Source organism: Rhincodon typus, chromosome 19 (assembly GCF_021869965.1).
Source record: "Rhincodon typus isolate 14 chromosome 19, sRhiTyp1.1, whole genome shotgun sequence".
NCBI classification, from domain to species: domain Eukaryota; kingdom Metazoa; phylum Chordata; class Chondrichthyes; order Orectolobiformes; family Rhincodontidae; genus Rhincodon; species Rhincodon typus.
Window position 1 is genome coordinate 5,561,624 of NC_063350.1, and position 15,901 is coordinate 5,577,524.

At 40.9% G+C, this 15,901-nt stretch overlaps 1 protein-coding gene across 2 annotated transcripts in view; it reads right to left on the reverse strand.

Annotated features, from left to right (window-relative positions):
* Positions 1-8,953: 8,953 nt before the first annotated feature.
* Positions 8,954-15,901, reverse strand: part of LOC109927403 (peptidyl-prolyl cis-trans isomerase FKBP1A-like) — a 17,418-nt gene continuing 10,470 nt past the window's right edge. For both annotated transcript variants that reach the window (XM_020527418.2, XM_048608232.1), the window contains exons 3-5: positions 13,234-13,346; positions 10,459-10,599; positions 8,954-10,350 (exon numbers count right to left, since the gene is read on the reverse strand). In XM_020527418.2, coding sequence (XP_020383007.1) covers positions 10,471-10,599; positions 13,234-13,346 — 242 coding nt within the window. In that variant the 3' untranslated portion in view covers positions 8,954-10,350; positions 10,459-10,470. The remainder of the gene's footprint in view (positions 10,351-10,458; positions 10,600-13,233; positions 13,347-15,901) is intronic.

A 15,901-nucleotide genomic window follows, 5' to 3' on the forward strand; every position in this document is an offset into this window, starting at 1 on the left:
ACTCTGTTCAACACCAGCACATCTTTCCTTAGATATGGGGCCCAAAACTGCTCACAGTATTCCAAATATGGTCTGAACAGAGCCTTTTACAGTTTCAGCAGTTCATCTCTGCTCTTGTATTCTAGCCCTCCTGAAATGAATGCTAACATTGCATTTGACTTCCTAACTCTCCTTTGTCTAACTTGGTTGTTACCTTCTCAAAGACTTCTAACAGATTTGTCAGGCATGACCTCCACTTGACGAAGCAGTGCTGACTCAGCCCTATTTTACCGTGCACTTCACAGTAAAGAACTTTGTAATCTTATCCTTAATAATGGACTCTAAAATCTTACCAATGACTGAGGTAAGGCTAAATGGCCTATAGTTTCCTGTCTCCTACCACCCTCCCTTATTAAACAGGGGTGTTACATTCTCCATTTTCCAGTCCTCTGGACCCTTCCTGACTCCAGACATTCTTTTAAGATCACCACCAATACCACTACAATCTCCTCAGCTAACTGCTTCAGAGCTCTGGAGTATTGTCTATCAGGTGTTTGTGATTTATCCATGTTCAGACCTTTCAGATTCCCCAGCACCTTCTCGTTAGTGATGGCCATTGCACAAACCTTTGTCCTCTGACTGTTTTGAAGTTCTGCTATATTAGTGGTGTCGTCCACTGTGAAAACTGATGCAAATACCCATTAAGTTCCTCTGCCATCTCATTGTTCCCCACTACTATTTCTCCAGCCTCATTTTCCTGCAGTTCAATGTCCACTCTTGCCTCTCTCTTATCTTTTAGATATCTAAATAAACTCTTGTAATTTTCTTTTATATTACTAGCTAGCTTACTCTCCTATTTCATCTTCTCCCCCTCTTATTGCTTTTTTAGTTATCCTCTGCTGGCTTCCCACTAATCTTCATCACATTGTATGCTTTCCCTTTTGCTTTTATCCTGACTCCCATCGTCATTCATGGTTGACTCGTCTTCGCCTAACTATGCTTTCTCTTCCTTGGGACGAATTTCTGCTGTACCTCCTGAATTACCCTCAGAAACTTTTTCATTGCTTTCCCTGCTCAGTTCCCCTTCCAACCAACTCTGGTCAGCTCCTCCCTCCTTCTGAAGAAGGGTCCTGACCTGAAACATCAACTTTCCTGCTCCTCTGATTTGCCTGGCCTGTTGTGTTCTTCCAGCTCCACACTGTTATCACTGAATCCAGAATTACTTCTTCCCTAGTGGGCAGTACCACTAACTGCTCCAAAACAAATCTCAGACATTCCACAAATTCCTTTCCTTGGGATCCAATAGCAATCTGATGTTCACAGTTCACTTGCACATTGAAGTCCCCCATGATGATTGTAATAATGCTTTTCTTACACGGCTTTTCTATCTCCTGATTTATTTTCCTCCCCACATCCTGACTACTGGAATGTGGCCTGTACACAAATCCTATCAGAGTCTTTTATCTTTTGCAGTTTCTCAACTCCACACAACATATTCTATGCCTTCTGACTCTGTATCACTCCTTGCTATTGATTTAATCTCATTTCTTACAAGCAAGGCAACTTTTCCCCCTCTGAGTGTCCTTTCAATAGGTCAAGTTTTCTTGGATATTTAGTTCCAAGCCCTGATCCCCTTGTAGCCATGTCCCTATATGGTACCTGCCAATTTCAATCTACGCTACAAACTCACTTGTCCATACCCTGTCCTCCTACCTCTGCAATCCCTCCAATGCCCTCCACCATATTGACAATTTCCAGTTCCCTGGTCCTAACTGCCTCCTGTTCACCGTGGATGTCCAATCTCTGTATACTTCCATTCCCCACCAGGATGGTTTGAGAGCTCTCAGCTTCTTCCTTGACCAGAGGCCTGAACAATCCCCATCCATCACCACTCACCTCTGCTTGGCTGAACTTATTTTCTCACTGAACAATTTCTCCTTTAATTCATCTCTCTCCTGCCAAGTCAAAGGAGTGGCTATGGGCTCCCACATGGATCCCAGTAATGCTTGCCTCTTTATGGGGCATGTGGAACAATCCTTGTTCCAGTCCTACACTGGCCCCCCTCCCACAAGTCTTTTCTCAGGACATCGACGACTGCTTCAATGCCTCTTCATACTCCTGCCTGGACCTTGAAAAATTTGTTCATTTGCCTCCAATTTCCACCTCTCTATAACTTTCACATCATCCATTTCTGACACTTTCCTTCCTTTCCTTGACCTCTGTGCCTCCATTTCTAAGAATAAACTGACACTGCCATCTACTATAAAGCTACTGACCCCCAGGGCTACCTTCACTATAGCTCTTTGCACGCCATGTCCTGCCAAGAATCCATCCCATTCTCCCACTTCCTTTGCCCACGTCATATCTTTTTGGATGATACCACCTTTGAAAACAGTGCTGCTGAGATGGTTTGCTTCTTTCATAACTCTAGCTCCCCCCACCACCATCACATCCGACCTATCAGCTGTGCTTCCGCCCTTGCCCCTTCCCATCACACAAAAGCGTGATTGGGTCCCCATTGTCCTCACCTTTCATCCCACCAGCCTCCATATTCAAAGAATCATTCTCCGCCATTTCAGCCAACTCCAGCAGAATGCCACCACTAAACATAGCTTCCCCTCACTCCCCCTGTTTGCCTTTCGCAGGGATTATTCCCTCCGGGACACCTTAGTCCATTCATTGACCACTAACTCCAACCCCTTCCCATAACACCCTCCCATGTAAGCACAGAAGGTGCAACACCTGCTCCTTCACCTTCCCCCATTCACCATCTAAGGGCCTAAACAATTTTTCCAGGTGAAGCAGCATTTCATCTGTACCTCCTCCAATCATGTGTATTGTATTTGCTGCACCCAATGTGTCTCACTCTATATTGGAGAGACCAAACACAGACTGGGTGACTGCTTGCAGAACACCTCCAGTTTGTGCGCAAGCATGACCCTGACCTTCCCGTAGCTGGTCATTTTAGCACAGCATCCTGCTCGCATGCCCACATGTCTGTCCTTGGCATGCTGCAGTGTTCCAGTGAATCACAGTGCAAACTGGAGGAACAACATCTCATCTTCAGACTAGGCACTTTACAACTTTCTGGACTTAATATTGAGATCAACACCTTCAAATTGTAAACCAACTCCCATTCTTTTTCCTTTCTTTTAGCATTACTTGTTACATTCTCTGTTACTATGTCCTCTTGCTCCTCCACCCACCCCAGTAGGACCCTGATCTTTCCAATCTGGCAGTTTGACACACCATTGTTCTTCTATTCACACATTCCGATCACTTAATCTGAACTATCAACATCCTTTTTCCCCCAGCACTCTATACTTCACCAGCACCCCCTCAACTAATAGCATAAATACTGGCTCCCTCCACACTTCATGTCAGCTCTGATGAAGAGTCATCTAGACTTGAAACTTTATCGTGCTCATGGATGCTGCCTGATCCACCATGATCTCCAGCAATTGTTGTTTCCAGTACAGATTCCAATACAGTGTCCGCAGTAAGTTACTCCTACAAATTCATTTATGTTGTTTTGTATACTGCATACTTTTAAGTACAACACCCTCAGCCCTGCATTGATTGCATCCTTTCTCATAGTTATGAATTCTGCTGTGTCTGAAGTTAGATTCTTGATGTTTCCATATATTTGTTTTGGAAACTTTCATCTCAGCTAAGCCCTCCCTCCCTGTAGTTATTGTAATGAGGTCCAGCTGGCTGATAGGAATATGAATTCCCTGACTAGGCTATTAAACTGGTCCAATCAGGGAGCCCTGGCTGACATAAAAGGTTGAGTGTCAGGGATACTAACACTCCAGTGTGTGACTTTGTATGAGACAGTACTATAGTCAAGGACTTTTAGTGTATAAATAAAGGGTGACTTGGTGACGCATACTGGCGTCTGTAGACTTATTTCAATGGTATGAGAGTAAAGCATGATCCTGAAGAAATTTGCTTGCAGCAGTTTTTGAGGTAAGCATTTTCTTACATCATGCCTTTGTTTGGGAAATTTGACTTGTTTGACCTTGCTGTCAAGGACTGGGCCCAGCATGTTGAAAGAATGTTATTTTCTTCTGGGAAAACAAGATTGTGACAGAGGAAAACAATGAGTAATTCTCCTTACAGCCTGTGGAGTTGCAGTTTTTTCTGTCATTAGGACCCTAATTTTCCCTGAGGCACCAGATACTAAAACCTTTCAAGAATTTATGAACATAGTTAAGGAATATTATGACTCCAAGTCTCCTTTAATTCTTAGATGCTATTGCTTTTACCTTGCAATTCACAAACCTGGGGAATCCATATCAGGGATTAAGTTAAGATGATTGGCAGAAACCTGTGAATTTGGTTTAACCCTTAAGAGGTGCTTAGAGACCATCTGGTATGGTGTAACTACGCAAACATGCCTGCTAGCTGAAGCTCAACTGGATTTCAAACAGGCGCTACAACTGGCTTTGTCAAATGAAAATGTGGCAAGTGGAACATACAAGTTACAGGGTATTCAGATGGAACTGGACACCCTCGTGAGTCATACTGAGCTTGGGGAACATCACTTGAGTGCAGGCAATTGCATAGCCTCAGTCAGGAAATACTCGGATCAGAGGGACTCTCGGTTGGTCCACAGCAAAACCCCTAAACAAAACCAAGCCTCAGCCAAAGAGTTAAAATGTTCTTCAGGGATCTTGACTAGCAAGCCATTGTAGTTGTTGCCGGTATGCAGACTTAAGACAGTAAAAGAGTTATCCTAGTTCTAAACTGAGAAAGAGAACTCATCAGCTGGTATCCAGGAGAGTTCATATCCCAGAAGTCCACCTCCATCTGATTTGGAACAGTTAAATTGCTTAGCAACATCGAAATCAAACAAAATATACACCTGGTTAAATGGTCATCTGTTTTAAGGATGTTGATACTGCATAACCATATCAGTGATGGCAGAACCAGATTGTAATAAAATTTGCTCTGACTCCATCCTTAAATTTGAGCAAGACCTCAGCTGGGCTGAGGACCTACATCGGGTAACCTTTACAGATTACCAGTACAATTTCAGTTCCAGTCTCAGAAAAGTAACTGGTTCAGTTACCAGTGATTGAAGTAAGAGGCCTGGGTCCAAGCTTAATGGGGTGAAATTGGTTGCGAGAGATTCACTTAGATTGGCTCAACAATTTTCAATTAGAAAATGGCTGTCTGAGTGAAGTCCTAAGTAAATACCTGGAAGCCTTCCAGTAAGGTTTACAGACTATCAGTGGAGCCAAGGCTACATTGTATATTGACCAGGAAACAATTTTGCAAGGGCTGTTCATTGCCATTTACCTTATGGACAAAAGTAGAGGAAGAAATCAGGCTAAACTGTGAAGGAATCATCAAACCAGTCCAATTTGCAGAATGGGCAGCACTAATTGTACCCATTTTGATGCCCAATGAGTCAGTTTGCCTTTGTGGGGATTTTAAACAAACGGGAAACCCTTTTTTAGAGCTGGATAAATACCCAATCCGTCAGAAAGCTGGCAGGTATTCACGAAGGTGGATGTGAGCCCTACTTACTTGCAAATGCATTCACAACAGGATTCCCAGAAATATGCTATAATTAATATACCCCATAAGGGCTTAGATGAGACTGCCATTTGGGATATCATCAGCCTCTTCAATTTTTCCGCAGATGATTGAACACTTTTCAAGATCCACCATTTACCTAGATGACCTCCTCATAACAAAATTAGAAGGGCTAAAAGGGGTCATGGAAAGTTGTTAGCAAACAGGATTAAGAAGAATCCCAAGGTTTTTTATACATATAAAGCAAGAGGGTAGCCAGGGAAATGGTTAGCCCACTCAAGGGCAAAGGAGGGAATCTGTGTGTGAAGCCAGATGAAGTAGTTGAGGTCCTAAATAAATACTTTGTGTCGGTATTCACCAGAGAGAAGGAATTGATGGAGGATGATCTCCGGGAAGGGAGTGTCGAGTTTCTAAGCCAAGTTGCTATTAAAAAGGAAGAGGGTGTTGTGCATCTTAAAAAGTATTAAGGTAGATAAGTCTCCAAGTTTTGATGGGACCTATCCCAGGTTATTGAGGGAGGCAAGGAAACAAATTGCTGGAGCATTGACCGACATCTTTGTATGTTCTCTGGACACAAGTGAGGCCCCAGAGGACTGACGAATAGCCAATGTTGTCCCATTGTTTTAAGAAATCTAATGGATAACCCTGGAAATTACAGGCCTGAGAGTCTCACATCAGTGGTAGGTAAGTAATTGGAAAAGATTCTCGGGAACAAGATCTATATGCATTTAGAAGCAAATGAACTGATTAGTGATAAACAGCATGGTTTTGTGCAGGGAGGTCGTGCCTCGCTAACTTGATCAAGTTTTTTTTGAGGAGGTAAGGAAGATGGAAGGAAAAACAGTTGATATTGTCTACATGGACTTCAGTAAAGCCTTTGACAAGGTCCCTCATGGCAGAGTGGTACAAAAGGTGAGGTCACATGGTATCAGGAGTGAGCAGTCAAGATGGATACAGAACCAGCTTAGTCATAGGAGACAGGGTAGCAGTGAGGATGCTTTTCAAAATGGACAGTTGTGACTAGTGTTTTTCCACAGGGATCAGTGCTGGGACCTCTACTGTTCATGATCTACATAAATGATTTGTGAGAAAATGCAACTGGTCTAATTAGTAAGTTTGTGGATGATACAAAGATCAGTAGAAATGCTGATAATGAGGAGGATTGTCAGAGGATTCAGCACAATATAAACCAGTTGGAGGCATGGGCAGAAAAATGGCAAATGGAGTTTAATCCAGCCAAGTACGGGTGGAAATTATACAGTGAATGGCAGGACCCTTACGAGTATTGATATGCAGAGGAATCTGGGTGTGCAGGTCCACAGATCACTGAAAGCTGCAGCACAGGTAGAAAAAAATGATAAATAAAGGCACTTGGCACGCTTGCCTTCATTGGAAGGGGCATTGAGTGTAAGGATAGACAAGTTATGCTGTGGCTTTATTGAACTTTAGTTAGGCCACACTTGGAATATTGTGTACAGTTCTGGTCACCACACTACCAGAAAGATGTAGATGCTTTGGAGTGGGTACAGAAAAGGTTTACCAGTATATTGCCTGGTATGGACGATTCAAACAATGAAGAAAGTTTGGATATACTGGGTTTTCTTCATCGGAACGCAGGAGGTTGAGGGGGGGAAGCCTAATAGTTTAAAAGATTGTGAATGGCATGGATAGAGTGAAAAATGAGGTTTTTTTCCCCCCAGGGTGAAGGGGTCAACTACGAGGGGACACAGGTTCAAGGTGTAAGGGGTGGGGGGTGAAGTTTAAGAGAGATGTGCAAGGGAAGTTTTTCCACACAAAGGGTGCTGAGAACCTGGAATGCTTTGCCAGAGGTGGAGGAGGAAGCAGGCACAACAGCAGCATTCAAGAAGCACCTGGATGAATACATGAATAAGAGAATAGACGGATACAGATCCTGTAAGTGAAGACAGTTCTCGTATGGAAGGGCCTGTTCTTGTGCTGTATGGTTCTTTGTTCTTCTAGAAGAAAACCTAGTAAGAAACACTTAGAAAACTTGGATGTAGTCCAATGGTATTTTTCCAATGCAGTCATTTGCCCAAGAAGGGAAGAATGGGTGTTCCAGGCCCTCCAAGTGACCTACTTGGACTACAGACTCAACAAGACCAGGTTACACCCATTGGAAGATAAAGGGAGGGTGATTAAAGGTGCTCCAGCTCCCACATCTGTCCAGGAGCTTAGGTCATTTCTTGGTCTGGTAAATTATGAAAAGTTCATACATAACCTGGCCTCTATTGTGGCACCTTTGTATCAACTCATAGAAAAGGGGTCAGCCTTGGGAATGGTCTCATAGACAAGCCCTAGCTTTAACAAAGTAAAACCGCTATCATCCTTTAAAAGGTATTAGCAGACTATAATCCCAAGATTAGTATTGACACGAGATTCCTCCCCATATGGCATCAGGGTAGTATTGGCTCATAGGTGGCCTAATGGCTTATGCATTCCAGGACTTTGGCTAATGTACAGTGTAAACATGCCCAAATAGAAAAAAAAAGCATTGGTGGTCATATTTGGAGTTGGGTTCCACTAATACCTTCATGGATGAAAATTCATGATCATCACAGATCACAGACCCCTCATTGGTCTGCTTAAAGAGGACAACCAGTGCCACCCATAGCTTTGGGCCACATTCAGCAGTGGGCTCGGAGTTAGAACACTGTCTGAGAGGCTGAATAGTGAATGTGGATGCATTAAGCCTTCTCCCATTAGCAGATACGCAACCAGTGATACCCCTACACATTCCCAGTCACAGCTAACAATCAGATTCTTGGCATGGAAATATTAGTCCTTTCCAAACTAAAAGGATTATTATTAATTGTGGAAACCAAAGGGCCATCACAACTAGAATTAAAATCTTTGTGGACCCACAGAGACCAGCTTATGGTAGAGGACAGCATATTGTTATGGGGAGCAAGAGTGATTGACCCAGGCAAATGCTGCTATCAAGTACTGGCTGAAGTGACTTCACCTGATGAAGGAGCAGCACTCTGAACATTTGTGGCTTTAAGTAAATCTGTTGGACTATAACCTGGTGTCGTGTGACTTCCATCAGAATGATGAGGAGTTTGGATAAAGAATGCACAGTGAAGACATGTTTCCCTCAGTGTGTAGGCATAAGGTGATTGGCAAGAAGGATTAGAGGAGGCAAGATTAAATATTTTTACCCTGGGTGTAGTGGGAATCTGGAATTTGTTACCCAGTTTGGTGCTGAGACAAACCTTCATCTCATTCAAAAAAACTGGATCTGCACCTGAAGTACTGTAATATGAAAGGATATGGACAAGGTTCTGGAAAGTGGAATTAGAATGGATGAATTGTTTATTTAACTGCTGCAGACATGAGCTGGCCTTTTTTGTGTGCTTCATTTTTTCTACGGTTTTAATGTCTGAAAATAAGTCATAACCACACCAAAAACTGGCAGAAAGCATTTTATTGTAAAAGCAATGAATTCCAAAATGAATTGCTGATTAGAGCTAGATGCAGTTAAAATGATCATAAGCCACACTGAATCGACAGAGATGGGATGGCAGCAGTGATGATCAGCATTTTCTGCTTACAAATGTGTTGCTAGCACATACTTAACTTGTTACAAAGAAGGTCACACTGGCCAATCCTCAAAGAATGGCTGAGGCAAGGATAACTCCAGAGGAAGAAGTGTCTAGCCTAATATGTACTCTGCAATAACTCTGGAACAGGTACTGTACATCCATTCCACTGGTATGAGGCTGGGCCTCCGCCAGTGCTAGCAGTGCAACTTACAAATTTATGGTCCCTACATTAATTATCAGTGCCACTGAGTTTACCAGCCTCCATGATTCAGCTGCCTTTCTTGATTCCCAACTGAAGTAAAAGCATCACTGGATGCCCTCTACAGATGAGGTGAGAAATCATCCATTAGCAAATGATTTTTGAAAGATTATTAATCAACACATCCTCTGTTCCAAAATAAAAGATGAAAATCAGCATCAATTCCTACCCAGCACCAGGTTTTAAACATTCAGGGGAACAATGACCATTTTGTCCTAAATTAATGGCATTTAAGAACAGATCCTGTCAAGGTACTTACACGTGGAATCAAATATTTTGAAGAGGTCTTGATAAACACACAACATGCAAAGTTAAAATTTGGCAACTGGGCCTGTATGCTACCAGAGAAAAGCACTGGTTGTTAAAAAACACAATTCAAGCAAGAATTGACAAAAGGTAAACTGATCCCCTTTTCCCTCCTATCTCCCCAAATAAACCTCTTAGTTGACCGTGGATCAATTTTATCCCCAGTTTTGGATAATCCTCAATGATAAGTTTGTGTTGACTCTATTTGGCATGAAGATTTATACAGTACAAACAGACTACAATAGTGCATAACTTCTATTCAAAATGGGCAAGTTTAAAAGACTGCAATCTGTATGGCCACATTATCACTGGTTCTCATTCAGCTTATGACTTTTTAATGTACCAAGTCAATCTGAAACGATTAACATTAAATTTTTAAAGCATAAGATAAGTAGTGTGTCATAAATCATCAGCTTTCCTTTAGACTTGACAGGAACCTTGACATTAATACTTTATCACATGCAATTTAAAATCATCAGAAAGCAAAGCACAATTTAAAAAGAAAAACACGGTTTAGGATTAACATCAGATTAAGTTACAGCCCAAAAAGGAATATGAGAGAAGCAGACATGTTGCTGACATACTGCGGATTGTAGATGGAGAAAGTAAATGTAGTGTGATTATAACCAAGTCCTGCACATTCAATGCACAAAATCTTCAAACTCTCCCATGTGTATGTGCCAAAAGCAGGAAACAAACCTGACAAAAATAAAAAAAAGTTATTATTCTGCATTCCAAACTTGTCGTGTTAAAGATAACAAAATCTAACCTGATAAAACCTCTCAGCCGTATTGCAATTCCACCTACCAAACAATGCTTTCACTCGAGTCTCAAGAGCTCTACATCAAAGATCAAAGTAGCATTGGGTGGGATGACACCAGGGTGGCCAGAATCTCCATAAGCATAGTCAGAAGTGCAGGTCAGTTTTGCTCTCTGTCCAACACTCATCTAAAAATCGAAAAGTAACACATTTGAGCGTAAATCTACAATGGCTTCTTAAAAACTTTAAAGCAGTAAAATCAAGAGTTAAATACCAATGACCCCTGCATTATAATAATGAACAGTGGGATGTACACAAAAGCCAAAGAGGATGTTCTACGCTGTATGATTCTACGAAAAGCAAAAAACTACCCAGCTTCACTTCAGAACTATTTTTAAACAAACCTACAATCCAATCAGACAAAAGACCTCCCCACAGAGTCTAATGCAAAATTCTGCAGAGAGAGGATATATTGTTTAAAAATCTTAACATCTCAGGTATGTATGTGCCGTAGGTGCTAGAATTATTCCCTAAAAGATTTCTACTTTTATTAAAAAAAAATGAATGAATGAGACTGATTTTATTCATTAAACCCAAAGTGATTGCTCATTGTATGTCTTCTTACAGCCACTAGACAGATTTCTCTGAATGAGGAATTCTATAATCACTAGCATAGATCATTCTAATTCAATTACATGTTGGCTGATCTGTACCTTAACCACATTTACTTGTTTTTGTTTCATATCCATTTAAACCCTAACAAAAAAGTTATCCCTTGGACAAGAACATTTCAATTCATTCAATATTCATGGCCTATTGGGAAAAACATTTGCAATTTCTGCCATTTGTGTGAAAAATGCTTCCCAACAATCCTGAAATTTAGAGTTTGGTCATTTAAGAGCAATATCAGGGAGGAAGATCAAAACTCTGAAAGCAAGTCAGTTTCTTTTCATGATTTCAAGGCAGGGTGGGGGGCACAAGCGTACCCTACGTGCATGAATAAGTACATTTTAACCTGTAAAGAGTTTGTTTTACGTGAAGCACTTCTGCTATTGAATTAAATGCAGGAATCCCACAGAATTCCTAATAATTAAGATAATTATTAATGCCAGACAATAACCCCTCTATAAAACAGAAATGAAATCACTTGTTTAAATAGGACTTGTTTTTCCGTCAGTTCGACACATTGTTTGAAAATAGCCAAACCTTAAATTCAGAACAGCTACATGACGACCAATCTTGTACCTGTTAGCCCAATTTAGGTGCATTTAATCAAAACATACAGGGATATGGTGCACAAATACGATTTTAGGATATTTGCAACCCAGTGTTTAGTACTTTGAACAGGCTCTGGTACTTAAGCTTAGTAGTTAGTATGAAAACCACTGTCCTGCCTCCCCAGATGCCAACATTCTCTATTTGTGAAGAAATATAACAAGTCATGCACGTTCCAGACTCGTGTTGTTATGCAGAAGAGGGGAAGGAAGTGGTAATGTTTCAGGACAATAATCTTCCACTTAAAATGCAAAAATAATTGTTTATTTTCACATATTGTGGGAGCACCATGAAACTACATTTTATATAAAAATATTGGTTTAGGATTTGATGTTTGGTTTGAAAATCCTTTCTAAAAGCACATTCTTGCTGGGGTACAATTCATAGTTAGCAGATCATATGCCAGGATAGACAGTGACATCAGCAGATTATTTGGGCAGAAGGGTAGACAGACTTTCATCAAGCCTGATCCTAATTTCATTCAATGCCTACACTGTATTTTGGCAAAACACAGCCAGACAATTTCTTTCAGTATTTATCATTTTTGAAAACACTAAAGGAGAAGTATGTCACACTAAACTGATCAGTCTGTCACTTCCCATATGTTTTGAACTTTTCATTGGACACAGTGAGGAGGCAGACATTTTACATGAGTGCCCTGATATGACAATGTTAGATCATGTTATTTCTACATAAAGTGCTTTCTAGGGAGTAAAATAATTCCAACCAAACAACCTTTGTGGTCAAATGTGTTCTGGTTGCATACATTTAACTACTTTTTAAAATAATAATTCACGAGTAATAGGATGACTAAATTGTGAGAAGCTGACACAAAATAACCTTCCTCTGTAACTTAGTTTAGAATTTAACAGGAAGAAAACAGAAGACGATGCTGTTCATCGTATGAGAAGACTTTCAATTTATGGTGTCTTTAACACAATGAAACGTGCCAAGGGGTGTTTCATACTTCACACCTGCATTGTAAAGCAGCACAACACCATATCATATGTAGATATTGTCCGATGATGGTCAAAAATCATCACAAAGCTTGGTGAAAGAGGTTGTTTTAAGGAGAGTCTTAAAGGATGAATAGTACAAAGGTATAAAGCCACAATTCGGAGAATCTAGAGATCTCAGGGAATTATGGGGCTTGATTAGATGACAGAGTAGGAAGAAACGAGGCCATTGAGGAATGTTAGAACAAAGATGAAAATTTTAAAATCAAGATATTGCTTAACTGGCAGCTAGAGTCAATGAGCACAGAGACAACTGGGAACAAGGACTTGCTGCAAGTTAAGATACAAGTTATAATCATTAACCAGTAACTCTTGTTGGAAAAGAGAACATACATATTTAGTAGAGACCTGAAGGAACTCTGGCGTGTTGCTGCACAGTGCAATTGCTTACAGCACTCACTGTACGTTCTTTCCCATGGAGTACCCAAGCAACAGTTCATGAAAATGAGTACAACTTCTGCAATGTGACCCAGTAAGAGTCAGAACCTTGAGGGTATGGTGGCATAAAGATAGAATTCGAAGTAGTTTTACCTGAGCTAATCCTTCGTCCCAGCCCCTGATGACCTCATTTCGACCAATTTTAAATTTAAATGGCTTAGATCGATCCCGGGAAGAATCAAACTTTGTTCCATCCTTCAGTGATCCTGTTAGGAATGGTAACCAGTAAAATAGAGCGCGTCCAGTTAGTAAATTAACTGGTCAATCAAAACAACACAATAATTTAATATAACTTGGTTCAATTCAGAGGAGTGCCGGGTGCCACATCTTTTTAATTTGCCCATCGGTTATGGCTAAAGATTTAATGCTGAAGTAGAATTTATCACAGCTGTGACCTTTAGTCATTCACAGAACTAGCTGGTGAAAGAACACAAGTCAAAATGAGGTAGAAGAATTAAAATTGCTTAGCTGTAAAAGTGAATCCCAAATAAGGTAATGTCAGATTCTGCTTGATCTTCATTCCCTTCTTTCCCAGAACTTTTAAAATTTTGCCTAAATGTATAACCATGTAGACAGACTGTATTTCAGACAGGTTACTTATGGTTGTCTCTGAAGAAAGGGTCTGATGTGGTCATTCTCAGAATATGGTTTTCCCCAAATCTTTTTGGTCCAATTAATATTTTTGGTTACTTCTGAGTAGATTCAATACCAACTCCTCTCTCTCTATATATAAAAACATCCAGCACTGTTACAATGTGAATCATAAACACTTCTTTGGAGGTCAACAGAATTATACAGACTATAACTCAATACCCACACAGTTTAAATTCCATTTATGAAAAATCACAGAAACAGTGCTACTTCTATGGCAAATTCTGGTACGCAGTCATCATACAAGACATCATAGAATCACAGTACAGAAGAGTCCCTTCAGCTCACAAAGTCTGAGCCAACAAACAAAAAACCTACTAATCACATTTTCTAGCACTTTGCATCAAAACTTCCTGCTTTTTTCAGTCATTCAGTACGGAAGCAGACCCTTCAGTCCAACTCGTGCGATCCTACCAAACATTCCAATTTGACCTTGTTCCATTTGCTAGCATTTGGCCCATATCCCTCTAAATCTTTCCTATTCATGTACCAATCTGGATTCTTTTAAAATGTTGTAATTGTACCCACTTCTACCACTTCCTCTGGCAGCTTGTTCCATACATGCACCACCCTCTGCATGAAAAAGTTACCCCTCAGGTCCTTTTAAAGTCTTTTCCCTCTCACCTTAAACTTATGCTCTCTAGTTTCCCGCATGTTGGGAAGACAACCTTGGCTATTCACCCTATCCATGCCCTTTATGATTTTATAAACCTCTAAGGTCATCCCTCAGCCTTCGATATGCCCCTGACATATTGACCTATTCAGCTAAGGGGAACAGCTACTTTCTATCTTATCTTCCTGTCCATGCCCCTCAATCTTATACACCTCAATTAAGTCCCCTCTCAGCCGTCTCTGCTCTAAAGAAAACAACCCAATCTTATCCAGCCTATCTTCATAGATAAACTTGTTCCAGAGATTATAGAATCCCTTCAATGTAGAAGCAGGCCATTAAGCCAAATCAGGTCCACACCGATCCTCTGAAGATCCCACATAGACCCTCATCCTATCCCTGTAACCCTTCATATTCCACAGCTAATCCACCTAACCTTCACATCTGTGACCTGTGGGAGGAAACTGGAGCACCCGGAGGAAACCCACGCAGACACAAGGAGAACGTGCAAACTCCACAGATAGTCGCCTGAGGGTGGAATTGAACCTGGGTCCCTGGCACTGAGAGGCAGCAGTGCTAAGCACTGTCCATACCAGGCAACCTCCCAGTATGCTCTAGTAGATGGATCTAAATCCTTTTCTCTCCCCCATATCAAGGATTAAGATGCCAGAATCTAGCCAAAAACTGACACTGAATTTGAGTTAGTCACATTTTACAATGTGAATATACTAACTAAAATTGATATTATGGCTAAACTTCACTCCACTAACAAGTAAATTTGCCAGCTCACTCTGTTTTAGAAACTAATTCACAAAACAGGCATATAAGCACGGGTATTTTGTGGGGAAGGGAGGTGCAGAAGAAGGGAAGTAATTCTCTTGATGAGGCAGAGAGGGAGCAGCTGTCAACAGGGGCCATTGTTAGCTGCGAGGGATTATCCCCATTCAAGGTAAATATAGTCCAAAGTGCAGCACTGTGACAAGGTTACACACATGGGGACATGAAGTGAAAAAAATATGCAATTTCAGATAAATGTTTTTAATGGCAAGTTAGCCAGAAGGCAGAGCTCTTTATCCATCAGAACGTTGCTACCTTTTCAATCTCTAGTAATTGTGTGCTTTAAAGGGTGTGAAAGTATTAGCAGAAATAAAATCAAGTCAGGAAGGAAAGAACAGGAACACAGGGTTGAAACCCACCCACGTATTATATATTTAAGCATTACAGCAAATGTTGCTAATGTACAAGCAATTGCAGAACCAACTACGTCAGTAGCATCATACATCATAGTGAGCCAGATGGGTTTTCCCCTGACAATCGACAATGAATTCATGGTTATCATTAGATTCTTTGAATTCAATAAAATATCTGGAATTAACAAGCTAATGATAACCATGAATCCATTGTTGATTGCCTGAGGGGGAAAAACCATCTGGCTCACTATGTCCTTTAGAGAAGGAAACTGCCATCCTTAGCTGAGATAACAAGGTGTAGAGCTGGATG